The following is a 25636-nucleotide window of genomic DNA, read 5'->3' as shown; positions in this document are numbered from 1 at the left end:
AGCCACTTGTGCCAACACACGCAGCCACTTGTGCCAACACACGCAGCCACTTCGCCACCATAAATTGTCGCCACTGTGCCAATCACACGCAGCCACTGTGCCAATCACACGCAGCCACTGTTCCCATCAAACGCAGCCACTGTGCAATCAATTGTTGCCACTGTTCCCAAACACAGCCACTGTGCCATTCACATGCAGCCACTTTGCCAATCACATGCAGCCACTGTGCCAATCACATGCAGCCACTGTGCCAATCACATGCAGCCACTGTGCCCATCACACGCAGCCACTGTGCCAATCACACGCAGCCACTGTGCCAATAACACGCAGCCACTGTGCCCATCAAACGCAGCCACTGTGCCAATCACACGCAGCCACTGTGCCCATCAAACGCAGCCACTGTGCCATCACATGCAGCCACTGTGCCAACACACGCAGTCACTGTGCCATCAATTGTTGCCACTGTGCCCATCACACGCAGCCACTGTGCCATCAATTGTCGCCACTGTGCCCATCAAACGCAACCACTGTGCCATCACATGCAGCCACTGTTTAATCAATTGTTATTGATTAAACAGTGACTGCCTGTCCCCAGCCTCTGTCCCCCTCCTGTGTCATGTCCCCAGCCTCTGTCCCCCTCCTGTGTCATGTCCCCAGCGTCTGTCCCCCTCCTGTGTCATGTCCCCAGCGTCTGTCCCCCTCCTGTGTCATGTCCCCAGCGTCTGTCCCCCTCCTGTGTCATGTCCCCAGCGTCTGTCCCCCTCCTGTGTCATGTCCCCAGCCTCTGTCCCCCTCCTGTGCCATGTCCCCAGCATCTGTCCCCCTCCTGTGCCATGTCCCCAGCCTCTGTCCCCCTCCTGTGTCATGTCCCCAGCCTCTGTCCCCCTCCTGTGTCATGTCCCCAGCCTCTGTCCCCCTCCTGTGTCATGTCCCCAGCCTCTGTCCCCCTCCTGTGTCATGTCCCCAGCCTCTGTCCCCCTCCTGTGCCATGTCCCCCTCCTGTGTCATGTCCCCAGCCTCTGTCCCCCTCCTGTGCCATGTCCCCAGCCTCTGTCCCCCTCCTGTGCCATGTCCCCAGCCTCTGTCCCCCTCCTGTGTCATGTCCCCAGCCTCTGTCCCCCTCCTGTGCCATGTCCCCAGCCTCTGTCCCTCTCCTGTGTCATGTCCCCAGCCTCTGTCCCCCTCCTGTGTCATGTCCCCAGCCTCTGTCCCCCTCCTGTGTCATGTCCCCAGCCTCTGTCCCCCTCCTGTGTCATGTCCCCAGCCTCTGTCCCCCTCCTGTGTCATGTCCCCAGCCTCTGTCCCCCTCCTGTGTCATGTCCCCAGCCCCTGTCCCCCTCCTGTGTCATGTCCCCAGCCTCTGTCCCCCTCCTGTGCCATGTCCCCAGCCTCTGTCCCCCTCCTGTGCCATGTCCCCAGCCTCTGTCCCCCTCCTGTGCCATGTCCCCAGCCTCTGTCCCCCAGTTTTCCAACAATGATATTTACTGCTTTTTATAAAGAAATACAATTGATTTTATGCAGTATTGAGTTTAGCCTTTTGGCCCGGCCCTTCGAAATATTTTTAGTTTCTCATGTGGCCCCATCGAAAAAATAATTGCCCACCCCTGGTCTAGGGGATGGACACTCTGCTTTGGCACCCTGCTCCCTCTTCTGCTGTGCTGGTGGCTCTGTGCGACCACCGCCTCTTCCTCCGAACTACATGGGTCACCTGCATGAGGTTGATTCCATGTCGGGTTGAGGACCTCATCGTCCTCACATCATCTTCCACCCAGTCTTCACCACTGCCCTCCTTGTCGGTCTGCACAATTGCAAAAGCACCAGCAGTTGGCAACTGTGTTTCATCATCATCCAAGACGTGCTGTGATGGTCCCCCCATGTACTCATCTTGAAATATAAGTGGTTGGGCATCGGTGCACTCAATCTCTTCCACTTCTGGGGCTGGGCTAGGTGGATGGCCCTGGGAACACATGCTAACAGACTCATCAAAAAGAAGAAGAGACTGCTGCATGATTTGGGGCTCAGACTGCTTGGCTGATTTGCAAGGGGGTGAGGTGAAAGACTAATGGTGGACATCGGCTGCAGGCGCCAACTCTGAACTTTCAGCACAAGACTGGTTGGAAAACAATGTGAAGGAACTGGAGGCACTGTCAGCAACCTAATCTACTACCGCCTGTTATGCTCCTGGCCTCAACATTCGTAGAGCTGGATTAGGCCCGACCAAATACCGCTGCAGGCTCTGTCGGCTACTCGCACCTGAGAAAGGTGTTTTACTTGTGGGTGTAGCTGGCACAGATCAACCACGTCCTCTCCATGTAACAGGAGCTCCACCAGCAGCACGACAGCGGCCACGTCCCTTATTTGACGTTTTCCTCATATTTCTCAAATGTAGGATCTTGCCCTAAATGGGTGTTTTTTAAATACAACAATAGTGTAATATGGTGTAATATGCAGAGATTCACCTATATATTTCTTTCCCTATAGCAAGAAGCAGGAACCTAGCCCTAAACAATGTACTGCATAGACAGTATATCACAGGGGACAGGTAGAGTGCTGGTGAAATAGGCAGAGATTCACCTATATGTTTCTCTCCCTGTAGCAAGAAGCAGGAACCTAGCCCTCAACAATGTACTGGACAGACAGTATATCACAGGGCACAGGTGGAGTGCTGGTGAAATATGCAGAGATTCACCTATATATTTCTCTACCTATAGCAAGAAGCAGGAACCTAGCCCTAAACAATGTACTTCACAGACAATATATCACAGGGGACAGGTGGAGTGCTGGTGAAATATGCAGAGATTCACCTATAGATTGCTGTCCCTATAGGAAATAACTGGAACCTCTCCCTAAACGATGTACTGGACACACACAGTATATCACAGGTGGTGACAGGTGCAGTGCTGGTGAAATATACAGAGAGTCACCTATAGATTGCTGTCCCTATAGGAAATAGCTGGAACCTCTCCCTAAACTATGTACTGGACACACACATTATATCACAGGTGGTGACAGGTGCAGTGCTGGTGAAATATACAGAGAGTCACCTATAGATTGCTGTCCCTATAGCAAATAGCTGGAACCTCTCACTAAACTATAAGATGCAGATCTCACAGAAATAAACAGTACTTGTGAAGATTTCTGAAGCAGGATACACCCCTCTGACACTGTCCCTCAATCAACAGCAGCATGTCCCTATAGCAAATAGCTGGAACCTCTCCCTAAACTATAAGATGCAGATCTCACAGAAATAAACAGTGCTTGTGTAGATTTCTGAAGCAGGATACACCTCTCTGACACTGTCCCTCAATCAGCAGCAGCCTCTCCCTACACTAGCTAATGCAGAGTGACGAGCTGTGCTGTGTGCCTCTATCTGATATAGAGGCTGGTCACATGCTGGGTCACATGCTGCACTGGCCAATCACAGGCATGGCTGTGATGGCTTCCTAGTCACACTAGTAAAACAAATGGCGATTGGCTGCCGTGCAGCGCACCATGAAATAGCCAAACTCCGAACCCAAACTTTTTCCAATTATTCGGGTTCGGGAGCAAAAAAAAACAAAGTCCGTACCGAACCCGAACTTTACAGTTCGGGTTTGCTCAATCCTACAAGCAACATTTGACTTCAAACAGGGCCATGTAAGTGTCAATGGTATACAGTTATATAACAGGTTCAAGATTTGACTGTACAAAAGGACCTAATCACACAACCTGAGGTCAGACCTGAGTAAGTACACGGTGGAGGGATTCTACTAGCGATGCTGCCCTCTAGATGTTCCTAAAATTCCCCTTTTGCCATCACACCACTCTTCAGGGCAGAATGTCCCCTAAAGTAAAACTCGCCCAAAAACACTATGTCATCTGATTACTTTATATTATGATATTATAATTTGGACTAACATAACCCTCTTCTATTTTTTATTAGTACATCATTGCCGGTGCCCTGACCATAGTGGCTGGGACTAATCCCAACATCTGCATGGTGAGTTTATATTAAATAGACAGTGTACACTGTATTACCCTATGACATTCACTGTACGCAATGTACTATTCCATGTCCAGCCAGTGGTACACTGTGTTATACTGTATGTTGCTGCTGTACATTGTGTTATACTGTATGTTGCTGCTGTACACTGTGTTATACACTCTATACCCCATACTGCTGTACACTGTGTTATACACTCTCTATACCCCATACTGCTGTACACTGTGTTATACACTCTCTATACCCCATACTGCTGTACACTGTGTATTACACTCTATACCCCATACTGCTGTACACTGTGTTATACACTCTCTATACTCCATACTGCTGTACACTGTGTATTACACTCTATATCCATACTGCTGTACACTGTGTTATATACTCTCTATACCCCATACTGCTGTACACTGTGTAATACACTATATATACTGCTGTACACTGTGTATTACACTCTATACCTCATACTGCTGTACACTGTGTTATACACTCTTTATACTTCATACTGCTGTACACTGTGTTATACACTCTCTATACCCCATACTGCTGTACACTGTGTTATACACTCTCTATACTTCATATTGCTGTACACTGTGTTATACGCTCTCTATACCCCATACTGCTGTATACTGTGTTATATACTCTCTATACCCCATACTGCTGTACATTGTGTTATATACTCTCTATACCCCATACTGCTGTACACTGTGTAATACACTCTCTATACTCCATACTGCTGTACACTGTGTATTACACTCTATACTCCATACTGCTGTACACTGTGTTATACACTCTCTATACCCCATACTGCTGTACACTGTGTAATACACTCTCTATACCCCATACTGCTGTACACTGTGTTATACACTCTCTATACCCCATAGCTCCCAACTGTCACTGATTCTGAGGGACTGTCCCTGATTTGGAGCAATGTCCATCTGTCCCTCATTCCTCCTCATTTGTCCCTCATTTTGGTCTGATCTATATAGTTGTATATAAAATGCACTTGTTATCTTTCAAAAAGTGTTTTCCAGTGCTAAACCTTTCATCCAATTTCTAAATTGCTGCATTTGTACATTTTAAAAGCCAATATAAAGGAATAGTGGTGTTCATAATAAAAAACGATGGGGCTAATGAGCCACTCAGCCGTTATAAAGAGCCGGAGGGGACCTCCATAAAGAGTACCTGTCACTGCCTTTTACTGTTACAAGGGATGTTTACATTCCTTGTGACAGCAAAAAAAGTGATTAGATTTAAAAAATAAATAAATAAGAAAAATAAAAATTATTTTAAAGCGTACCAAGGAAAACGCATACTTAAGTCCCACCCACAAAGGTAAACAGTGTTCAAATCACACATGAGGTATCACACTGGGGCACCTCTCCATTCATTCAAGTGTGTCTTTTCACACTGGGGCAGCACGCTTGCAGGATGTTCCGAAAAGTCCTGCAGGCAGTATCTTTGGGGCAGGTTGGGAGCGCTGTATTTAGTGCTCCCAAAACACCCTGTACATTGGAGTAAATGGGCAGCGCTTGAAAAGCACTGCAAAACTTTTTGGGGGAAAAGTGCAGCTTAAACATCACTAAAACGAGCGCAAATGGATGGGTGGCCCAGTGTGAAAGGGGTTTTAGAGCAAGAATTCTAGCTCTAAACCTCCTCTAAACAGGTAACCGTTGAAAAAATGTAAACGTCGCCTATGGAGATTTTTAAGTACTGCAGTTTGTCGCCATTCCACCAGTGCGTTCCATTTTTAAGCGTAACATGTTAGGTATCGATTTACTTGGTGTAACATCTTTCACAATATGTAAAAAAATTGGGCTGACTTTACGGCTTTCTTATTTAATTCAAAAAAGTGTATTTTTCCCCAAAAAAATTGCATTTGAAAGACTGCTGTGCAAATACCATGTGACATAAAATATTGCAACAACAGCCATTTTATTCTCTAGGGTCTTTGGTAAAAAAAATTATATATATATATATAATATACACACACACACACACACACACACTTAAAAACGTTTGAGGGTTCCAAGTAATTTTTTAGCAAAAAAAAAGATTTTAACTTGTAAAACACCAAGGCCCGGATTCAGAAAGACTTACGCCGACGTATCTACTGACATGCCGCGTAAGTGCACGGATGCGCCGTCAAATCTCTGCGCCTGATTCTGCAAGTAAGATACGCCTGAAATTTGGCTTCCTCCGACTGACGTAAGTTTCCTACGCCGTCGTATCTTGGGCGCATATTTACGATGTATTTTTACAAAAAGAGAAAGCCTATTTTAATGTGCATATGTCGCGTGGTGATACCGCGAATGCACCTGTATAAATTGTGCCACCGCCCCGATATATCGAGAATTTGGGTGAAAAACTATTGATTGGGCTTTGAGGGCACACAGTACAATTTGGTATAGAAAACTAATGATTTATTGAGTATGAAATATCATATAAAATCAAACAGACATAAAATCAAATTTAGGTCAGTGACTAATACTACACGGGTAGTGACAACAATATACAATCTTAATATATACAAGCTTTATCTGACAAGCACAGTTACAAGTATAATGTTGAGTTGTATATCCCATGTGATATTTCCGGAGGTTTACTGGAGGCCTTGCTCTACATGTTACGCGCGTTAGCGCTTCCTCAGGAGCATAAGATATTGCATAGAATCAGTCGCATTGGGGGTAGACAGGCGACAGTAGTGTCTTAACCCCACAGTGGCTGAGTGGACAGATTCTGTCAATCCAGCCTAACGTGGGGATATTATCAAAAAACACATAAAGGATTATAAGAAAGGGTGATCAAGCAGTCAGGTGCTGGTAAGCACTTGAATTCAGGTCCGGGGATCTGCACGTGCAGTATTTCAATGCTCAGTGTGCTAGGCTAGATAGGGTAGATGAAACCATCTAATAACGCAGTCTTTCAATCCTAGGTATGAGTGCCAGAGGATATTGTATAATACTGCCAGAGCGAAATTCTGTAGCCTGATCCGCACCTAGATCCGCACGTGTCCCCAGAGAGGTGATAGCGCCGATATATTTACGATGGCCGCAAGGGGCGCTTCCATTGATTTACGCGTTGAATATGTAAATGATCTAGATACGCCGATTCACAAACGTACTTGCGCCCGTCGCATGAGTATACACCGTTTACGTAAGGCATACGTCCGGCGTAAAGTTATTCCACCTATAAGGAGGCGCATCCCATGCAAAGGTATGGACGTCGGAACAGCCGTCATATTTTACGTTGTTTACGTAAGTCGTACGTGAATGGGGCTGGGCGTAGGTTACGTTCACGTCGTAGGCATTGAGCCGTCGTATCTTAGAGAGTAAATTCAACGTGATTCTGAGCATGCGCTGTTCGTTCGGCCCATCATTTGCATGGGGTCAAGCTTCATTTAAATTGATCACGCCCACTTCCTTCCTACTTTGAATTAGGCGGGCTTACGCCGGACAATTTACGTTATGCCGGTGCAACGTTGGGAGCGAATGCTTTGTGAATACTGTTCTTGCCTCTCAATGTTACGCCGGCGTAGCGCATATGAGATGCGCTACGCCCGCACAAATATACGCCGCTCTACGTGAATCCGGGCCCAAGTGTCAAAAATAGACTCGGTCCAAAAGTGGTTATTTCAAAATACCTAAACTGGCAATCACTAAACGAAAAGTGAGTAACCCTGCGCACCAAAGGCCATTGGTATTATATATACTGTATTGAGATGTTTTATATAATTTGATTAAAAGTTATATGTACAAAAAGGGAGGTTTTTTTGTTTATTGGTTGGCTTAGTAGTACTGGCAGTGATTAGTGTACACAATACTAAGACCCCTTTCACAATGGGGCCGCGGCCAAGCGCTAGCAGGGCGCTTTTAACCCCCCAAAAATTGTTAAAAACTCCAGTTTTGCCGCGCTTTCAAATCGCTTTTGAGGCTTTTCGATTCATTCCAATAGGCTGGGTGTTTTGGGAGAACTAAAAACCAGCACCCCAAAGATGCTGCTTGCATGACTTTTCGGAATGTCCCGCAAGCGCACTGCCCCAATGTGAAAAGGCACACTTTTCAGGCGCTTAGCAAAGGCTATTTCTAGCGCCGAAGCGACCCAGTGTGAAAGGGGTCTTAATAGTCTGGGCGGAGAAGGAAAAACAAAAGATAAGGAAGGGAAGGATAAACCTCTAGCTGTTGTTGTGTAGCATACAGGTCAATCAGCTCCCAACTCTCAGAAGCGGCATGGGGATCCTAAATAAGCCTCCACTTATAGTGAAAAGTGCAGCTATCTATGATGTATACTCCCCAATCTAAGTTCTGAATGACTTCCAGACTGACTGGCAAATTCTAAATAATTCTCCCTCACAGACCACAATATAATGCCTCCATCTTCAGGGTTATAATCTGAAGGGACTTGTATTCCTACAGAGGCCAGTAATCCGCTCAAGATTGGTTAGCTACTGGTATCAATCACACCTGTCTCCTGAAAGGACTGGAAATGTATTGCATTTTCTCTGCCACACCCATATCCAAGAGAGTACTAATTAACCCCAATTAATATATTGTAATACCTGTTTCTATCAGGATACTACAGGTGCAACTCTACTATATTGTTCACTTAACGACCAATCCTCTTTCTGAGATTTGGTGTTTACAAGTTAAAAACATTTTTTTTTCTAGAAAATTACTTAGAAAACAATCTATATAATGTTTGGGAGTTCTAACACTCTAGAGAATAAAATGGCGGTCATTGCAATACTTTTTGTCACACCATATTTGTGCAGCGGTCTTACAAGCGCACTTTTTTGGGAAAAAAATAACTTTTTGGAATTAAAAAATAAGACACACAAACAGTAAAGTTAGCCCAATTTTGTTTGTATATTGTGAAAGATATTGTTACGCCAATTAAATTGATACCCAACATGTCACGCTTCAAAGTTGCGCCCGCTTGTGGAATGGCGACAAACTTTTACCCTTAAAAATCTCCATGGCAACGTTTAAAAAATTCTACAGGTTGCATGTTTTGAGTTACAGAGGAGGTCTAGGGCTAGAATTATTGCTCTCGCTCTAACGATCGCAGCGATACGTCCCCTTGTATATATACTCATGTGTCTCTTGTCGTCAGACCAAGAGAAAAAAAAAAAACCCAGAGGAGATTATCCCTTTTATATTATATCCCATACCTATCCCCCATATGTGTATCCTTACTTTTTAGGGAAGTGAGGTGGTGGACTTTCTGTCCTCCCCTTATCACTTCATGTTATGTGAAAAAAAATAAAAAAGGGAGAGAAAAAAGAGGAGAGAAGGGAAAAAATCCTCTCCTAGGTGCCAACCTATAGATTCTCTTCACTCCCCATAATCTCCAGATAGATCGGAGATTGCTTAAAGGGTCACTAAAGGAAAAAAATGTTTTAGCTAAATAGCTTCCTTTACCTTACTGCAGTACTGGTTTCATGTCCTCATTGTTCGTTTTTGCTTTGAAGTTGCTGTAATTCTGCTGTGATCTCCACACTTCCTGGTTGTCTGTTTCCTTATAATTATCGTACTGGGAGATTTTCACGGTGGTTAAGCTGTCATTACTGTGTGTCTAAAACTCCTCAGAACCAATCAGATTCATTTTAAAAACAAAACACTGCCCTGGATTTGTTTGTTTTTGTTCTGTGAGTCTTCCCGACTCACCTCTCACCCGGAACTTCATGTATGTACATTTAAAACCAAAGTGAAACTAGAGGCACATTATATGATAGATTAAATTCAATTTTTAATCATTTTTAAAAGGAATCAGTTAACTTTTATGTCTCTATACCCAATAAACAGTCATTTCAGCAAAAAAAATGTTTTCCTTTAGTGACCCTTTAAAGTTTATCCATTTCCCCCAAGTTTCTTGAAATCTTATTTCTGCATCTTCTTGAAAGCTTATTAATTCCTCCATTACCCTTATTTTATCTACCTCTCTAAACCATTCCTTTATCCTTGGTAGTTCCTTCATTCTCCAATGTCTTGGGATTAATGCTTTCGCTGCGTTTAATAGAAATGGGGTAAGGGCAGCTCTGTATTCTTTCCTCTGAACTTCCATTGCATGGAATAAGCATTTCCAGGGGTCTAATCCTATCTCCTTCCTTTCTATCTGTTTCATTAGGCCTAGTACCTCCACCCAATATGTTTGGATCAATCTACATTGCCACCAGATATGGGCATGATTTCCCTCTTCCTCACATTCCCTCCAGCACATGGGTGATGCATCATGATTTATTTTATACATTTTAGTGGGGACATAGTACCATTTGGTCAATAATTTATAGTTAATTTCTTTCACTTTTGTATCCTTTGAGGTGGAGTGTACGTAGTCCATGACCCTCTTCTTCAGCCTCTCTGGAACTTTTTGGTTTAATTCTATCTCCCATTTTTCCAGGGGGTGTATTAACCCATCCTCATTGGAGGATATCAACAACCTATATATTTTAGAGATCATCCCTTTTCTACTCATCCCTCCCTGGTCTATCAATCTCTCCCAGGGATTTAATCTTTCAACACTTCGTAAGGGTTTTGGAAGAGATTCAGTGAAATGTTGGAGCTGCATATATCTCCAACCATCCCACTGTGATGTTCCGTATTTTTCTCATAGTTCTTCTAATGAGCATAGCCTATTCCCCTTTAAGACATCCTTTAACCTCAGTCTATCCAAATGGGTCCACTTTAAATACAGTTTATTATTTTTCCCATTAAGGGCATCAATAGGCTATTATATTGCCCCTTCATATCCTTAGTTACTTTATCCCATATCTTTAGTGTTTCTATTGTAATTGGGGCGAGTGCTTTAGGGAGATCTCTATATTTTTTCTGAATCCAGATAACGTGGCCTAACTCCGTTTTACTCATATTATCTTCTAGGGACACCCATTTCTTGTGTGATGTATTATGGACCCAGTCCATAACTCTTTTTATTGCTGCTGCTTCATAATATTTCTGGGGATCTGGAAGTAGTACCCCCCATTATCTCTTGATCTACTCATTACTTTATAGGAGATACAACTTCCTTTCCCCTTCCAGACAAATTTTTGTATTAGGCTTCTCAAAGTTCTAAAATATGCCCCAGGAATACAGATTGGCAGGCTCTGGAAGATACACAAAGCTTTCGGAAGTGTCATCATTTTAATTACGTTTATCCTTCCTAACCATGACAATCTGTATGCCTGGTATCCCTTCAAATCCTGTTTAATTTTATTCAAGAGAGGAATATAATTATCTTGATATAAATCTGTTGTTATTACTGATAAATAGACTCCTAGATATTTCAGTCCTTTTTCTCTCCACATAAAGGGAAAAAGTGCTTTTAATTCTCTTTTATCTTTTAGGGATGCATCTATATTCAATATCTCTGTTTTTTCCAAATTTATTTTAAAATCAGAGACCTTTCCATATTCATCCATTTCTTCCATAATCTTTGGGAGTGATTGCCTAGGATTTGCTATAAATAACATAATATCGTCTGCATAGGCAAAGTGGGCATCCCTGGCGTGTCCCATTGTGTAGCTTAAATGCCTCCGACAGAGTCCCATTCACCTGGATTTGAGCCGTGGGATCTGAGTACAATGCCCCTATCCATCTCATCATTCGTGATTTCAGGCCAAATCCATGCAATGTCTGCAACATATATTCCCAGTTGACTCTATCTAATGCCTTTTCGGCATCTACAGATAGGAAAAGGGCCGGTTTCCTTTTCTTTTTAGCTTCATGTATTAACAAAATTGTCCTTAATATATTGTCCCTGGTTTCCCTTCCAGGGACAAAACCTGCCTGATCCCTCTCTATACAGTCTGGCATATATAGCTTCAGTCTTTCGGCCAAGATCCTAGCATAAATTTTTATGTCTTCGTTAATCAAGGAAATTGGCCTGAAACTGGAGCATAATGTTGGATCCTTGCCTTCTTTTGGTAAAATTGCTATATGAGCTCCTAGGGCTTCTTTACGTATCTTCATCCCCTCCCCGATGGAGTTCATATAGCAATAAAAATGGGGTGTTAATATTCCAAGACATTTTTTATAGTACAGGGATGTATACCCGTCCGGTCCCGGGCTTTTTCCATTCTTACTATTTTTAATTGCCTGCTGAATCTCTTCCTCAGATATCTCACATTCTAATTTATTTGAGTCTTCTTCTGATATAGCTAATAGTTTTATTTTCCTGAGATATTGTTCAACTTTCTCTTTCCTATTCTGTATTTCTTCTTTATCCTGACTGTCGCTTACTTTATATAGAGATTGCTAGTACTCAAGGATGTTTTTGCTGATATCTCTAGTTGTATGTTTCAGAGTCCCCTTTTTATTTTTAATTTTTGCAATATAATTCTGATTTTGTCTAGGTTTAATTGCCTCCGCCAATAGTCTCCCAGACTTATTGCAAAATTCATATTGTTTTTTAGCTGTTTTTAGGAATACTCTTTTTGTCTCCTGTTCCAACAGATTCTACAATAATTCTCGTTTTCTTGTTAACTCCTCCATTATTTTACTGTCAATTGACACTTTATGCATCTGCTCCAACTCCTGAATTTCCTGTAGGATCATTTTTTTTTCCGCTTCCCAGATTTTCCTTCTTTTTACCCCTTCTGCTATTAACCTCCCTCTCATAAATACTTTATGGGTTTCCCATAGTGTGGATGGTGCAATATTTTCTACATTATTTTCTTCAAAGAATAAATTTAAATCCCTTTCCAGGGCATTACTAACATTATGGTCATATAAGAGAGATTCATCTAATCTCCAGGATCTCTGCCTAACCGGAACATCTTCTAGATCTAATAGGGCCATAACTGGAGCGTGGTCCGAAAGGGTTACAGATTTCACCTCTACTTTTGTTACCCCTTCCATGAGCTGGTGGTCTAGGAAAATATAGTCAATTCTCGAGTAAGTGGAGTGTACCTGAGAATAATATGTAAAATCCCTTCCTTTAGGGTGAAAGATCCTCCAGACTTCTACTAATTGTTGTTGGTGTAGTTTTCTTTTAATAACCTTGAGATCCTTTCCTCCTGATCGGAGAGAAAGGGGTTAAATATCCAGAGTTGGATCAAACACAAAATTAAGATCGCCTGCCATTATAACCCCCTCTTCTCTGAATTTTTCCAATTTATTCAACACTTTTCCAAAAAAGAGACAGGGGTGTGTATTAGGGCAGTAGATGTTAACTAGAGTATACATTTTATTAAACAACAAGCCCTTAACAAAAAGATACCTCCCTTCAGAATCTGATTCCATAGCTTTTAGCACAAAGGGGGTGTTCCTATCAAATCCTATTGCTATACCTTTAGATCTCTTATTAGGTGAATATCCATGAAACCATAGTGGGGAGTGTCTAGAATTTAATCCAACCCTGGAAGACCACTTAAAGTGAGTCTCCTGTAAAAAAATAATATTTGATGCCCAGTTTTTCAATTCCTGCAGTATTTGGTATCTCTTGGGTGGACTATTTAACCCTCTAACATTATATGTGATAATTTTTAAGGGTGCCATTTTTCAGAAGAAATCAAGTATATACATCACAGAGCTTATACCCTTTTATATAGTATTTTTCCAAGGATGAACCATTCAATGTACCCAGACAATAACAAACATAACTAAACACATAATAAAACCCCTCTCCCCTCACCTCTCCCCCTCCCCACACCCTCCATTGAAAAACAATGTTGCGGTCAGTCAAGTTGGGGCCTATTACTAGCCACCAAGCCTGGCCAGACCTTCCTAGGGGGTCTGTAAATGCCAATACGGGCCCACAGGCCCCACCCCCTGTGTGGGTGTGGGCCCGAGGGCCCAGGCGGGCACGGCCAAGTCCTCTCCCCCCCCCCCGAGCAGATCTATTTCTTAGTGACCCAGACTCAACCTATCTGCTACCCTATTATTTATTTTCCCCCTATTTCTGTTACACTTTATTCCATGGCTGGTTCTTAAGCTTTCCCTATTCTGGAGGTTTTTTTTCCCAATTTTCTATATTAATATATGGCAATTCCATCTTGGTACAAAATTCCTTCAAATCTTCTGGGAATCGCAGGACAGCTGATATCCCTAGATTTTTGGCTGTTAAACATGCCGGGAATCCCCATCTATAGTAGATCTTTTTCTCTTGTAACTGATTAATCAAGGGTTTCAGAGCTCTTCTTCACGCCAATGTTTCTTGTGATAAGTCCGTAAAGAGAAGCAGCTTAGATCCTTCATATTCAATACCTTCAGTATTTCTCAAACAGTACTGAACTTTTTGTTTATCCTTATATTGGGAGAATCTCACTATTAAGTCTCTCGCTGTTTCGGAAGAGGCTTTTATAGATTTCTGTACGCTGTGTATTCTATCGAAGGAGTTTTTACTTCCCTTTTCATTATTTTATTGAATACTTCCCGAATCACATCTTCTAGATCTTTACTTTCTACCGATTCTGGTAACCCTCAGACCCTTAAATTATTTTGTCTGCTTCTATTTTCTTGATCCTCGAGCTTATATCGGAGGTTCCTCATTTCCATCCAGTCCCTATCCGCTCTTTCCTGTAATTCCAGGATAGCTTTTTTATGTTCATCTAACTGTGCTTCCGATTCTTCAACCCGTGTTAGTACACCTTTAATGTCTGCTCTAGTTGCATTTAATTCACTTTTAATCGTGCATTCCAGGTATTTCATCAGCTCGGCCATGTCTTGTTTAGTAGATGGCATTTGGGAATTGTCCATTTCTTTTCTGCTCTCCATCTCCAGTGTTTGCTGTTGCTCTTCTTGATTTTTCTGAGGGGATTTTCTTTCCTCCCTATTAAAATTTCTGGCTGTTGAACTCTCTAGAGGAGGGGCTGATTCTTCCATCTCCTCTGTCTCCTGTTTTACCCTTTGATCTACTTTATCCTGTACCGTATACGTCTTTATAGAATTCCCTTTCCCGCTTTCTGTAACTTTTGGGCCTTTCTTCCTCATTGTTTTAATCCATAGTTTAATGTTTGGTTATTGAATGTTTCCTCTTCTCTTACTTTTCTCTTACTTTTCTCACTATATTTAGATGTTCTTTTCCCTGTCCTTCACTAAATGTTGCCTCTATAAATTTTTTCCTATACTAACCCCACTAATACTCAAATTAATTAGTGAATTAATTAGTGAATTTTAATTTATTTAATCAATTTATTTATCTAATTTTATTATGTGTTTACCTATGTAACCAATCTTGTGTTATACAGTATTACCCTCTGCAGTGCCAGGTATCACTACCCCTTATCTATCTAGTACCCCTTCCCTTAAATTCTAAACAAACAAAAATATATTAAAAACAAATAAATAAGTATATGAATTAAATTAAACCCTTATATGTACAATTATACCAATAGTTATACAACTATACAGTTACGCAATTATATAATTAAACACCCAACTGTGAAAAAAAAACCCACCCAGCCTCCCCTATAACACATGAGTGTGTCCAAAAAAAAAAGAAGGGGGGAGGGGATCTAAAAAAAAAAAAAAAAGGGGGGGTTAGTTTAGATTCAAATATCCAGTTTGTATTTTATTTTCTATGAGGTTTATCAAATACAGGGCTCTTAAAAAAAAAAAAAAAAGGAAGGGCCTTCTTCCTCTTTGTACTACTGCGGTTTTTAGTGCTGTAAAAAAAAAAGGGATAGAGAACCAGCTGGAACACCGATGAACAATAGTCTATTAGCAGTATTGAAGAGATACGCGGCATTCAATCTTATCAAACCACTTTGATCATTTGCTGTGATGTATTTGATTCCGCTTCTCTATATTCGGTTTTCGCATCTTTTTAGCTCCTTAGGATATTATATTGTATATTGGCATATGATAGTTGTCCTGAGTATTTTTACTCCTTGATTCCTGCCTCTCCTCCTTCTCACCCTTCACCGAAGGGCAGCAACCATATAACACTGTCTCAGGTCTCAAATGTTTTTTTTTTCTTTATATCCCAAATAAAGGGTAGGTTTCTTGGTTCAATCCAGCAACATGCCAACTATGCCAAATATGCCAAATCTACATAGCACTTTTCACAGCACTTTCACTTTCACTTTTCACTGATCAGTCAATCACCCGGTCAAGGCTTATAGTTTTTCCAAAAAAAACTAAATTTCCTCTCAGCAAGCTACCACAGGTTGTCACAAGTTATTCATACCAAATCATATGGCTCAACGATCTCACCCTGGGACGGTCCTGAGCCAATCCTGGAGTTCTGAGGTACACAGCACACCATAGATGGGGACCGTTTCCTTTGCTTGGTGCGATCACCTGGGCTCTTCCTTCAGGGACCTCCGACCCCCGACCGCGATGCATCAGTAAGTAGTTTTCGGCTCCGTTGTCCTGACGCTGCCACTACACCGATGCCTCCCGGGGCCCCTGGACACCGCGTCACACGCCTGCAGGCTTCCCACACCTCGCTCACTGAGCTCACCAAGTGCGCGCCGGCGTCCGGACCTCAGGTATGTTAGTGGGTGTGCAGTCCGGCCAGATCCCACTCTCACCTCTCCACCTTATCGTGTCACACTGCACAGCGCAGCACCGTACCTTATGCCTCCGCTTCCGCCACACTCAAAATCAGAGCCAGAGCCTCAGCCCAAGCCACTGGGGATACCAATGCAGTGCCGATATCAAACTGCACAGTGTCTGACCACGGATCCAGTCCGCCTCGGGAGTAGCTTCGGGAATGGCTTCAGAAGCAGCAGTAGGGTAGGTAACAGAGCAAGTTCCCCACGCACTATTCTCTGGTTCCACGTGTCCAAGAATTTAGAATCATCAGGTGCATCGGATCTAGGTCTGAGTCTGAGTCATTCATTTATTCATTAGTCAGCTCTATCTGCTCAGGGATGGAGTCGGGGCATGGGAGTCCCAACGCTCAGCTGCTGACCGGCGCCATCTTGCGTGGCTCCTCCCCCTCTTTTAGTGTTTTTAATTTTTTTGTGTTGCATTATTAAGATTGAGTTCTATTTTGTCTGTCACATAGCAGGGACGTGGATCTGTGTGTGTAAACACACAGATCCACATCCTGTAAGGGAAGAGGAGACGGATCGTGTCTCCTCCCCCACAGTTAGAATCACTCCCTAGTAGGGATGAGCTCTGGTGTGTTGGTACACTCAACGTGCAGAGCCCTCCAGGAAGTCTGTGCGGCGCTGCGCTAACCACAAGCAGGGAGACGTTTTCCGATCTCTGCAGCCGAGCATTGGGACAATGTCTCCCTGCCTGTGATTAGCACAGTGCTGTGCAGACTTCCTGGCAGGCTCTGCACGTGGAGTGTGCGAACATGCCGGAGCTCAATCCCTACTCCCTAGGTAACACATTTAACCCCTTGATCACCCCCTAGTGTTAACCCTTCCCTGCCAATGACATTTATACAGAAACAGTGCATTTTTATAGCACTGATCGCTGTATAAATGTGAATGGTCCCAAAATAGTGTAAAAAGTGTCCGATATATCCGCCGCAATGTCACAGTCCCAATAAAAAATCATAAAAAAAAATCATTAAAAAAAATAATAATAATGCCATAAATCTATCCCCTATTTTGTAGGAACTATAACTTTTGTACAAACCAATCAATATACACTTATTACAATTTTTTACCAAAAATATGTAGAAGAATACATAAATTGAGGAAGACATTTTTTTTTTACATTGGGATATTTATTATAGAAAAAAGTAAAAAAATTTGTTTTTTTTCAAAATTGGCGCTTTTTTTTTGTTTATAGCGCAACAAATAAAAACAGCAGAGGTGATCAAACAGAACAAAAAAAAAAGCTCTATTTGTGGGGAAAAAATTATCAAAATTTCATATGGGTACAGTGTTGCATGGATGGGATGTAGCGTTAAAGTGATATATAATAAACTGGTGCAGAAACAATGATTTTAAAAATGTGCATACAAAAAATTAGTATAAAGTCCTGGATATGTAGATGAAAACAAGTCCTATGATGTAAATAAATCCTCGTAACAAGCAGAGGGGTCCACAACAGACAGGTGATTGTTCACAAGTAGATATTTGATGGTACCATAGATATATGGAAAATCCGGAGTAATATGTCATCCAATCATTGATAAGACTAAATACTCTTACCGGAGTTGGTGGATCCAAGTGTCGGCGACAACGAGTCAATAAGGCATGGACATCCAAATCGGCAAGTCACCCAAACAGACAGGAAAGCCCAGGAACTCCGGAGGCACCTCAAAGGGATCTTGTAGATAACAGCAAAGCTGAAGGATTGATGACCAAAATAGATAGCCAAAAAGACTGACATCCGGAAAGGTATGTAGAGAAAAAAGGGCTCCAATAGTGTAGGTAAAAAAAAGTAGTTTTTTTTTAATAAAAAAAACAACAACATACAAGAATAAAAAGTGATCACAGGATAAAAGCAATGTGGGGAGTGTTGAACCACGTCCGATGCGTTTCATCCAACTAGGACATCTAAAAGACCAATCAGGAACAATTCAATAAACGTGCATAACACAGTTGGGACAGGAGCACAGCACATGATTGCTTGAGTTCCAAGCCTCAATCAGGGGCCCAATGGAAAAAAAAATTGGGGTACTCCTGTGCATCATCCCAGCTGCTAGGCCATGTGAGAGGGGACTATCCGGGTGAGCAATACCCACTTGATAGCTTTGGTGATGATGTTCCCCCTCATAGCATACTCCACCGCTGCCAGCACCTGGGGTTCAGAGACTGCAGGGGGAGGATCTGGCTCGCACCACGGGGGGCCTCCGGACCATCGCCAAACTACTCTTGGCCCTTCTGGGGGCTCCGACGTCCATCCTCTTCATCCCGCTGATCAGCAGCGAGATCACCGGACCCCGCGTGTCACCAGGTGACCACTGCTCTGTGGGCGGAGTCAGGACAAAGGGCAGGGTGCCGTTCTGTGATTCGGTGAAGGGAGGAGCAGGATTCCCCTCTGTGGTGAGTGGGGTCAGGGAGGGGCAGGGTGGCGCTCTGTGGTGGGTGAAGTCAAGAGGATGGCAGGGTTCTGCTCTAATGGTCGGAGAAGGGAGGAGGAGCAGGGTTCCCCTCTGTGGTGGGCTGGGTCAAGGAGGCACTCTGTGTGTGGGGAGACAGTTTGCCTGATGAAGGGGGCAGGACACCTGATTGGCCCGCCCATCCCCGACATCAGAGGCAGAATTTGACAGCTACACTGTCCCATTGAAGTCGGCCATACCGCAGCAGGCTTTCCCAGTACTAATTTCTGTGTCCCGAGCGCACCAACTGACAGTCTGACACTCCCCCGGCTAGTGCTATTTGTTTGGCTCTGATGGGGCTGTGCCCAGGGGTGCACGCTCAGTAAGACGGCCCTGTCCGTGTGCCTGAACCTTCCTCTGCACTTCTACTTTCTCTACTTCAAGTTACCCTGCAGTAAAAATAAAACCTAACTGTTGAAGGTTTTACATCTGTCTGGAAATTGCATTTATTATGGACTTCCATACCCTGACGAAGCGGAAAAGGTAACATTCAAAACCCCAAATTTAACCAGCTGCTCCTTCGGGGGTAAGTGCTACATAAGTACCAGAAAGAAAGAAAACAAGTCAAGGATTTTAACTATCAGTTTGGATGGACTGACCCATTAAATATATATTGTTTATATATGATTGCAGTGTCTTTTGAAATTTTAACTGAATTTTAGCTTTAGCTTTTTTCCCACACTTGTCGTAAGTCAATGCCCTACAAACCTTCACAATACAACCCGTAAAAGCTGCAGCAGCTAGCATGAACTCGCCTTCATTTCATTTGTGAAGGACTTCAATCATCATCATTTCTCTCTCCTCCTGATCTGTATTGTGGTTGCTTGCCTCCCAGAGCGATTCATTTTCTGTGCCACCAGTCATTTTGTTCTAAAGCATTATGTGAAAGGTACAGTATGCTGGAAATGTGTTTTCATAAACCATTCTTTAAAAAAAAAAGATCTGAGAGATGGTGCTGTGATGTTTACAGGAGCCTAACAGCCCCTCCAAGCAAAGACCATCAGACAAACCAAACAATGACACCTCTTTTGAGAGCTAGTGATATAGGGGTAGATCCACAGAGCGAGTACGCCGGTGTATCTACTGATACGCCGGCGTACTTTCAAATTTCCCGCGTCGTATCTTTGTTTTGAATCCTCAAAACAAGATACGACGGCTTCTGGGTTAGATTCCGACAGGTGTACGTCTTCGTACGCCTTCGGATCTAAGATGCAATTCTTCGGCGTCCGCTGGGTGGCGTTCATGTCGTTTTCCGCGTTGGGTATGCAAATTAGCTATTTCCGACGATCCACGAACGTACGAGCGGCCGGCGCATTTTTTTACGGCGTCTCTAGACGGCTTTTTTCGGCGTATAGTTAAAGCTGCTATTTTGTCGCGTATAGTTAGACTTGCTATGTTAAGTATGGCCGTCGTTCCCGCGTTTAATTTTAATTTTTTTTTTGCGTAAGTCGTCCGTGAATCGGAATGTACGTAAGTCACGTCTATGTTAAAAAAATGACGTCCTTGCAACGTCATTTAGCGCAATGCAAGGCGGGAAATTTAGGGATGGCGCATGCGCAGTTCATTCGGTGCGGGGACGTGCTTCATTTAAATGAAACACGCCCCATAATCGCCGATTTGAATTCCTCGCCCTTACGCCGCTTGAGATACACTACGCCGCCGCAACTTACGGCGCAAATTCTTTGGGGATTTCGAACCGGCCAAAAGTAAGTTACAGCGGCGTAGCATATCTCAAATACGCTGCGCCCATCTAATTGTATGTGAATCTACCCCAAAATGTCATGTTGATTTGGAGGGCAAAACAAATGGTAAAAGGTAATATATGCATATGTTACAGAATTAATATTATTTATGTGTCTTTTCCAGATCAAGGGCTCTCTTGCTATGAACATCATTACAGCTATCGTCAGCTTCATTGCGTTCATATTGGTCTGTGCAGATCTGGCTTTATTTAATGCAATAACTTATTACGCTGATGGCACCTTGAAGGAATACTTGGTATGTTTTCACTTTTTTGATTTCTTAGACACTTATACTGTAGAGCAGGGGTACCCAACCGTTTGAAGGCCGAGGGCTACTTAAAGCGGTAGTTCACCCTCCTTAAGAACAATGCAGCATAAAATCCGGCATAGTAGCGCGAGCTACACTATGCCGGTGATGTGAAATTTCCTCGGACTTGTGAAAAAATCGGACCCGCGTCACTTCCGGTGCTCGTACGTCAGAGCACAGCTGATCGCGGGTCCACGGCGCATGCGCAGATGTTTTTTTGGGTCCGTGAATATCATAGACTGTGGTAGGCGGGCAGAGGCGGATCAAGCTCAATTCAGAGACTCGGGTGGGCGGGGCGGATGCGGTGCAAGAGTTTTAATGACATTATCGGCAGCACCGCCTCCAGCCCCGTCCCTAAGCAGAGCTTCTTGAGGTCCGTGAAAAATATAGATTTGGGTGGGCGGGGCGGAGGCGGAGCAACATTCTCAATTACATTGCAGCCAGCCCCGCCTCCAGCCCCGTCTGCTTGTTCCCATACTATTTTGGTCCGAGAATTTCACAGACTCGGGTAGGCGGGACGGAGGCGGAGCAACAGTTTTAATGTCCAATATTAAAGTCTGTCAAGAAAATGTCTATTTAGGTGGAGAGCTTCTGAATACCTGACCAACAAACACATTTCCATGTTATTCCTCATTTCAATGGGAAAGTTTAAAGTGCCAAAAAGTAAAGTTCCGCTCTTCTGTATTTTTTTAGGCTCCATGTACACGGGACCATCCTCACCCCCCCCCCCCCCACTGCCATCCTCCCGGCTGTATGAATCACCCCCCCCCCCCCACCGCCATCCTCCCGGCTGCAGGAATCACCCCCCCCCCCCACCGCCATCCTCCCGGCTGCAGGAATCACCCCCCCCCCCCCCACCGCCATCCTCCCGGCTGCAGGAATCACCCCCCCCCACCACCGCCATCCTCCCGGCTGTATGAATCACCCCCCCCCACCGCCATCCTCCCGGCTGCAGGAATCACCGCCATCCTCCCGGCTGTACGAATCACCCCCCCCCACCGCCATCCTCCCGGCTGTATGAATCACCCCCCCCCCCCCCACCGCCATCCTCCCGGCTGCAGGAATCACCGCCATCCTCCCGGCTGTACGAATCACCCCCCCCCACCGCCATCCTCCCGGCTGTATGAATCCCCCCCCCCCCCCACCGCCATCCTCCCGGCTGCAGGAATCACCGCCATCCTCCCGGCTGTACGAATCACCCCCCCACCGCCATCCTCCCGGCTGTATGAATCACCCCCCCCCCCCACCGCCATCCTCCCAGCTGCAGGAATCACCGCCATCCTCCCGGCTGTACGAATCACCCCCCCCCACCGCCATCCTCCCAGCTGTACAAATCACCCCCCCCCACCGCCATCCTCCCGGCTGTACGAATCACCCCCCCCCCCACCGCCATCCTCCCAGCTGTATGAATCACCCCCCACCGCCATCCTCCTAGCTGCAGGAATCACCCCCCCCCCCCCACCGCCATCCTCCCAGCTGTACAAATCACCCCCCCCCCACCGCCATCCTCCCAGCCGTACGAATCACCGCCCCCACCACCATCCTCCCAGCTGTACTTATCCCCCCCCACCGGCATCCTCCCAGCTGTACTAACCCCCCCCCCACCGCCATCCTCCCAGCTGTACGAATCACCCCCCCCCCCCGCCATCCTCCCAGCTGTACGAATCACCCCCCCCACCCCCATCCTCCCAGCTGTACGAATCGCCCACCCCCCCACAGCCATCCTCCCAGCTGTACGAATCACCCCCACCCCCACCGCCATCCTCCCAGCTGTACGAATCACCCCCCCCACCCCCATCCTCCCAGCTGTACAAATAACCCCCCCCCCCACCACCATCCTTGGACCTGTGAAAAAATCGGACCGCGTCACTTCCGGTGCTCGTACGTCAGGAGCACAGCTGATCGCTGGTCCAAGGCGCATGCGCAGATGCTTTTTTTTGGTCCGTGAATATCCTAGACTGAGGTAGGTCACTTGTGCCCGTCATACGCAGCAGTTGTGCCCTCCATATGCAGTCACTTGTACTCGTCATACGCGGCACTTCCTTCTTCTTCTTCTGTAGTGGCGGCTGTGGCTCCTGTGTCCGCTTGGCTCCTCAGGCTTCCTCCGTCATGTCTCCTTTTCCGCCAAAGCGTTAGGCATCCAAAAGGATCGCCTAAAGCTTTGGCCAATCGGGAGACAGGTTTTACTGACCTGCCTGCTGATTGGCAAGGAGGAACTTTGGTGTGAAAATAGCTTCTGGCTCTTATCACGTGCTTAAAGATACACACCCCGCCTATTCCCGCCATAGTATTTCATGCGTCCGGCATCCTGAAAGGGGCCAGGCACATGAATAGGGAGGGCGGCAGAGGTGACGGGGCGGTGCCCATGAGGGGACACCATTCTCTCCCCCGGAGGACGAGGACACCATTCTCTCCCCTGGAGGACAGGGACACCATTCTCTCCCCCGGAGGACGAGGACACCCTTCTCTCCCCAGAGGTAGGGAACACCATTCTCTCCCCCGGAGGATGAGGACACCATTCTCTCCCCCGGAGGACGAGGACACCCTTCTCTCCCCAGAGGACGGGGACACCATTCTCTCCCCCGGAGGATGAGGACACCATTCTCTCCCCCGGAGGACGGGGACACCATTCTCTCCCCCGGAGGACGAGGACACCCTTCTCTCCCCAGAGGACGGGGACACCATTCTCTCCCCCGGAGGATGAGGACACCATTCTCTCCCCCGGAGGACGAGGACACCATTCTCTCCCCCGGAGGATGGGAACACCCTTCTCTCCCCTGGAGGACGAGGACACCATTCTCTCCCCCCGGAGGATGGGAACACCCTTCTCTCCCCCGAGGACGAGGACACCCTTCTCTCCCCAGAGGTAGGGGACACCCTTCTCTCCCCCGGAGGACGGGGACACCATTCTCTCCCCCGGAGGACGAGGACACCATTCTCTCCCTCGGAGGACGGGGACACCATTCTCTCCCCCGGAGGACGAGGACACCCTTCTCTTTCCCCTGGAGGACGGGAACACCCTTCTCTCCCCTGGAGGACGAGGACACCATTCTCTCCCCCCGGAGGACACCATTCTCTCCCCCGAGGACGAGGACACCCTTCTCTCCCCAGAGGTAGGGGACACCCTTCTCTCCCCCGGAGGACGGGGACACCCTTCTCTCCCCCGGAGGACGGGGACACCCTTCTCTCCCCCGGAGGACGGGGACACCCTTCTCTCCCCCGGAGGACAGGGACACCAGGGCTGGACTGGGACAAAAATATTGCCCTGGACTTCATACACTTTGACAAGTCTCTCCCATGGCGGCCGGCCCCCATGCGCCTCTGTCCCCCTCTCTGCTCCTCTAGTTCTCCCCCTGCTTCTCTGTTCCCCCACATGCTTCTCTATCCCCCCCCCCATGCTCCTCTTACCCTCATGCTTCTCTGGTGCCCCCTGTGCTCCACTGATACCCCCCTGCTTCTCTGTTCCCACACATGCTTCTCTGTTCCTCTCCTACTCCTCTATACCCCCCCCCCCCCATGATGCTCTGGTCACCCATGTGCCTCTATCCCCTGTCCCTCATGATGCTCTGGTTCCCCGCAGCGCTCACCTCCTCTCCCTGTCCAGCCCTGGTGTCCTCGTCCTCCGGGGGAGAGAATGGTGTCCTCGTCCTCCAGGGGAGAGAATGGTGTCCTCGTCCTCCAGGGGAGAGAATGGTGTCCCCTACATCTGGGGAGAGAAGGGTGTCCTTGTCCTCCGGGGAGAGAATGGTGTCCTCGGGGGAGAGAATGGTGTCCCCGTCCTCTGGGGGAGAGAATGGTGTCCTCGTCCTCTGGGGAGGGAATGGTGTCCTCCGGGGTGAGAATGGTGTCCCAGTCCTCTGGGGGAGAGAATGGTGTCCCAGTCCTCTGGGGGAGAGAATGGTGTCCTCCTCCTCCGGGGAGAGAATGGTGTCCTCGGGGGAGAGAATGGTGTCCCCGTCCTCTGGGGGAGAGAATGGTGTCCCCGTCCTCTGGGGGAGAGAATGGTGTCCCCGTCCTCCGAGGGAGAGAATGGTGTCCCCGTCCTCCGAGGGAGAGAATGGTGTCCCCGTCCTCCGAGGGAGAGAATGGTGTCCTCATCCTCCGGGGGAGAGAATGGTGTCCCCTACCTCTGGGGAGAGAAGGGTGTCCTCGTCCTCGGGGGAGAGAAGGGTGTCCTCGTCCTCGGGGGAGAGAATGGTGTCTCCGTCATCCGGGGGAGAGAATGGTGTCCCTGTCCTCCAGGGGAGAGAATGGTGTCCCCTACCTCTCGGGAGAGAAGGGTGTCTGTCCCCGTCCTAAGGGGAGAAGGGTGGCACCCTCTCCTCCTCCAACCACCCAAGGATCAGCTCTTCCAATTTGGCCCACACTGTGGCCCATCTCCTTCTCCTTCAAACAGCCAGGGGCCCACTCCTTCTCTACCAACCACCCAGGTTCTCTCTCCTTTTCCCCTGGCCACCCAGGGGCCCTCTTCTTCACTAAATGGCCACCAAGGGGCCCTCTCCTCCTCCAAACACCCAGGTGCCCTCTCCTTCTCCCACGGATACCCAGGGGCCCTCTCCTTCTCCCACGAATACCCAGGGGCCATCTTCTTCTCCCTAAGCCACCAGTGACCCCAAAGCGGGACACACATGCGCTCTGCCTTCCCGTGACCTGATACCC

The 25636-nt window shown here is 46.3% G+C and overlaps 1 protein-coding gene across 2 annotated transcripts in view; it reads left to right on the top strand.

Moving 5' to 3' along the window:
* LOC120909313 (membrane-spanning 4-domains subfamily A member 8-like) overlaps positions 1-25636 on the top strand; it is a 64671-nt gene that overhangs the window by 14730 nt on the left and 24305 nt on the right. For both annotated transcript variants that reach the window (XM_040321062.1, XM_040321063.1), the window contains 2 exons: positions 3923-3979; positions 20795-20926. In XM_040321062.1, coding sequence (XP_040176996.1) covers positions 3923-3979; positions 20795-20926 — 189 coding nt within the window. The remainder of the gene's footprint in view (positions 1-3922; positions 3980-20794; positions 20927-25636) is intronic.

This window comes from Rana temporaria, chromosome 8 (genome assembly GCF_905171775.1).
Source record: "Rana temporaria chromosome 8, aRanTem1.1, whole genome shotgun sequence".
NCBI lineage: Eukaryota > Metazoa > Chordata > Amphibia > Anura > Ranidae > Rana > Rana temporaria.
The sequence above is the reverse complement of the archived record's forward strand: the minus strand, read 5'-3'. Positions and strand labels throughout refer to the sequence as shown.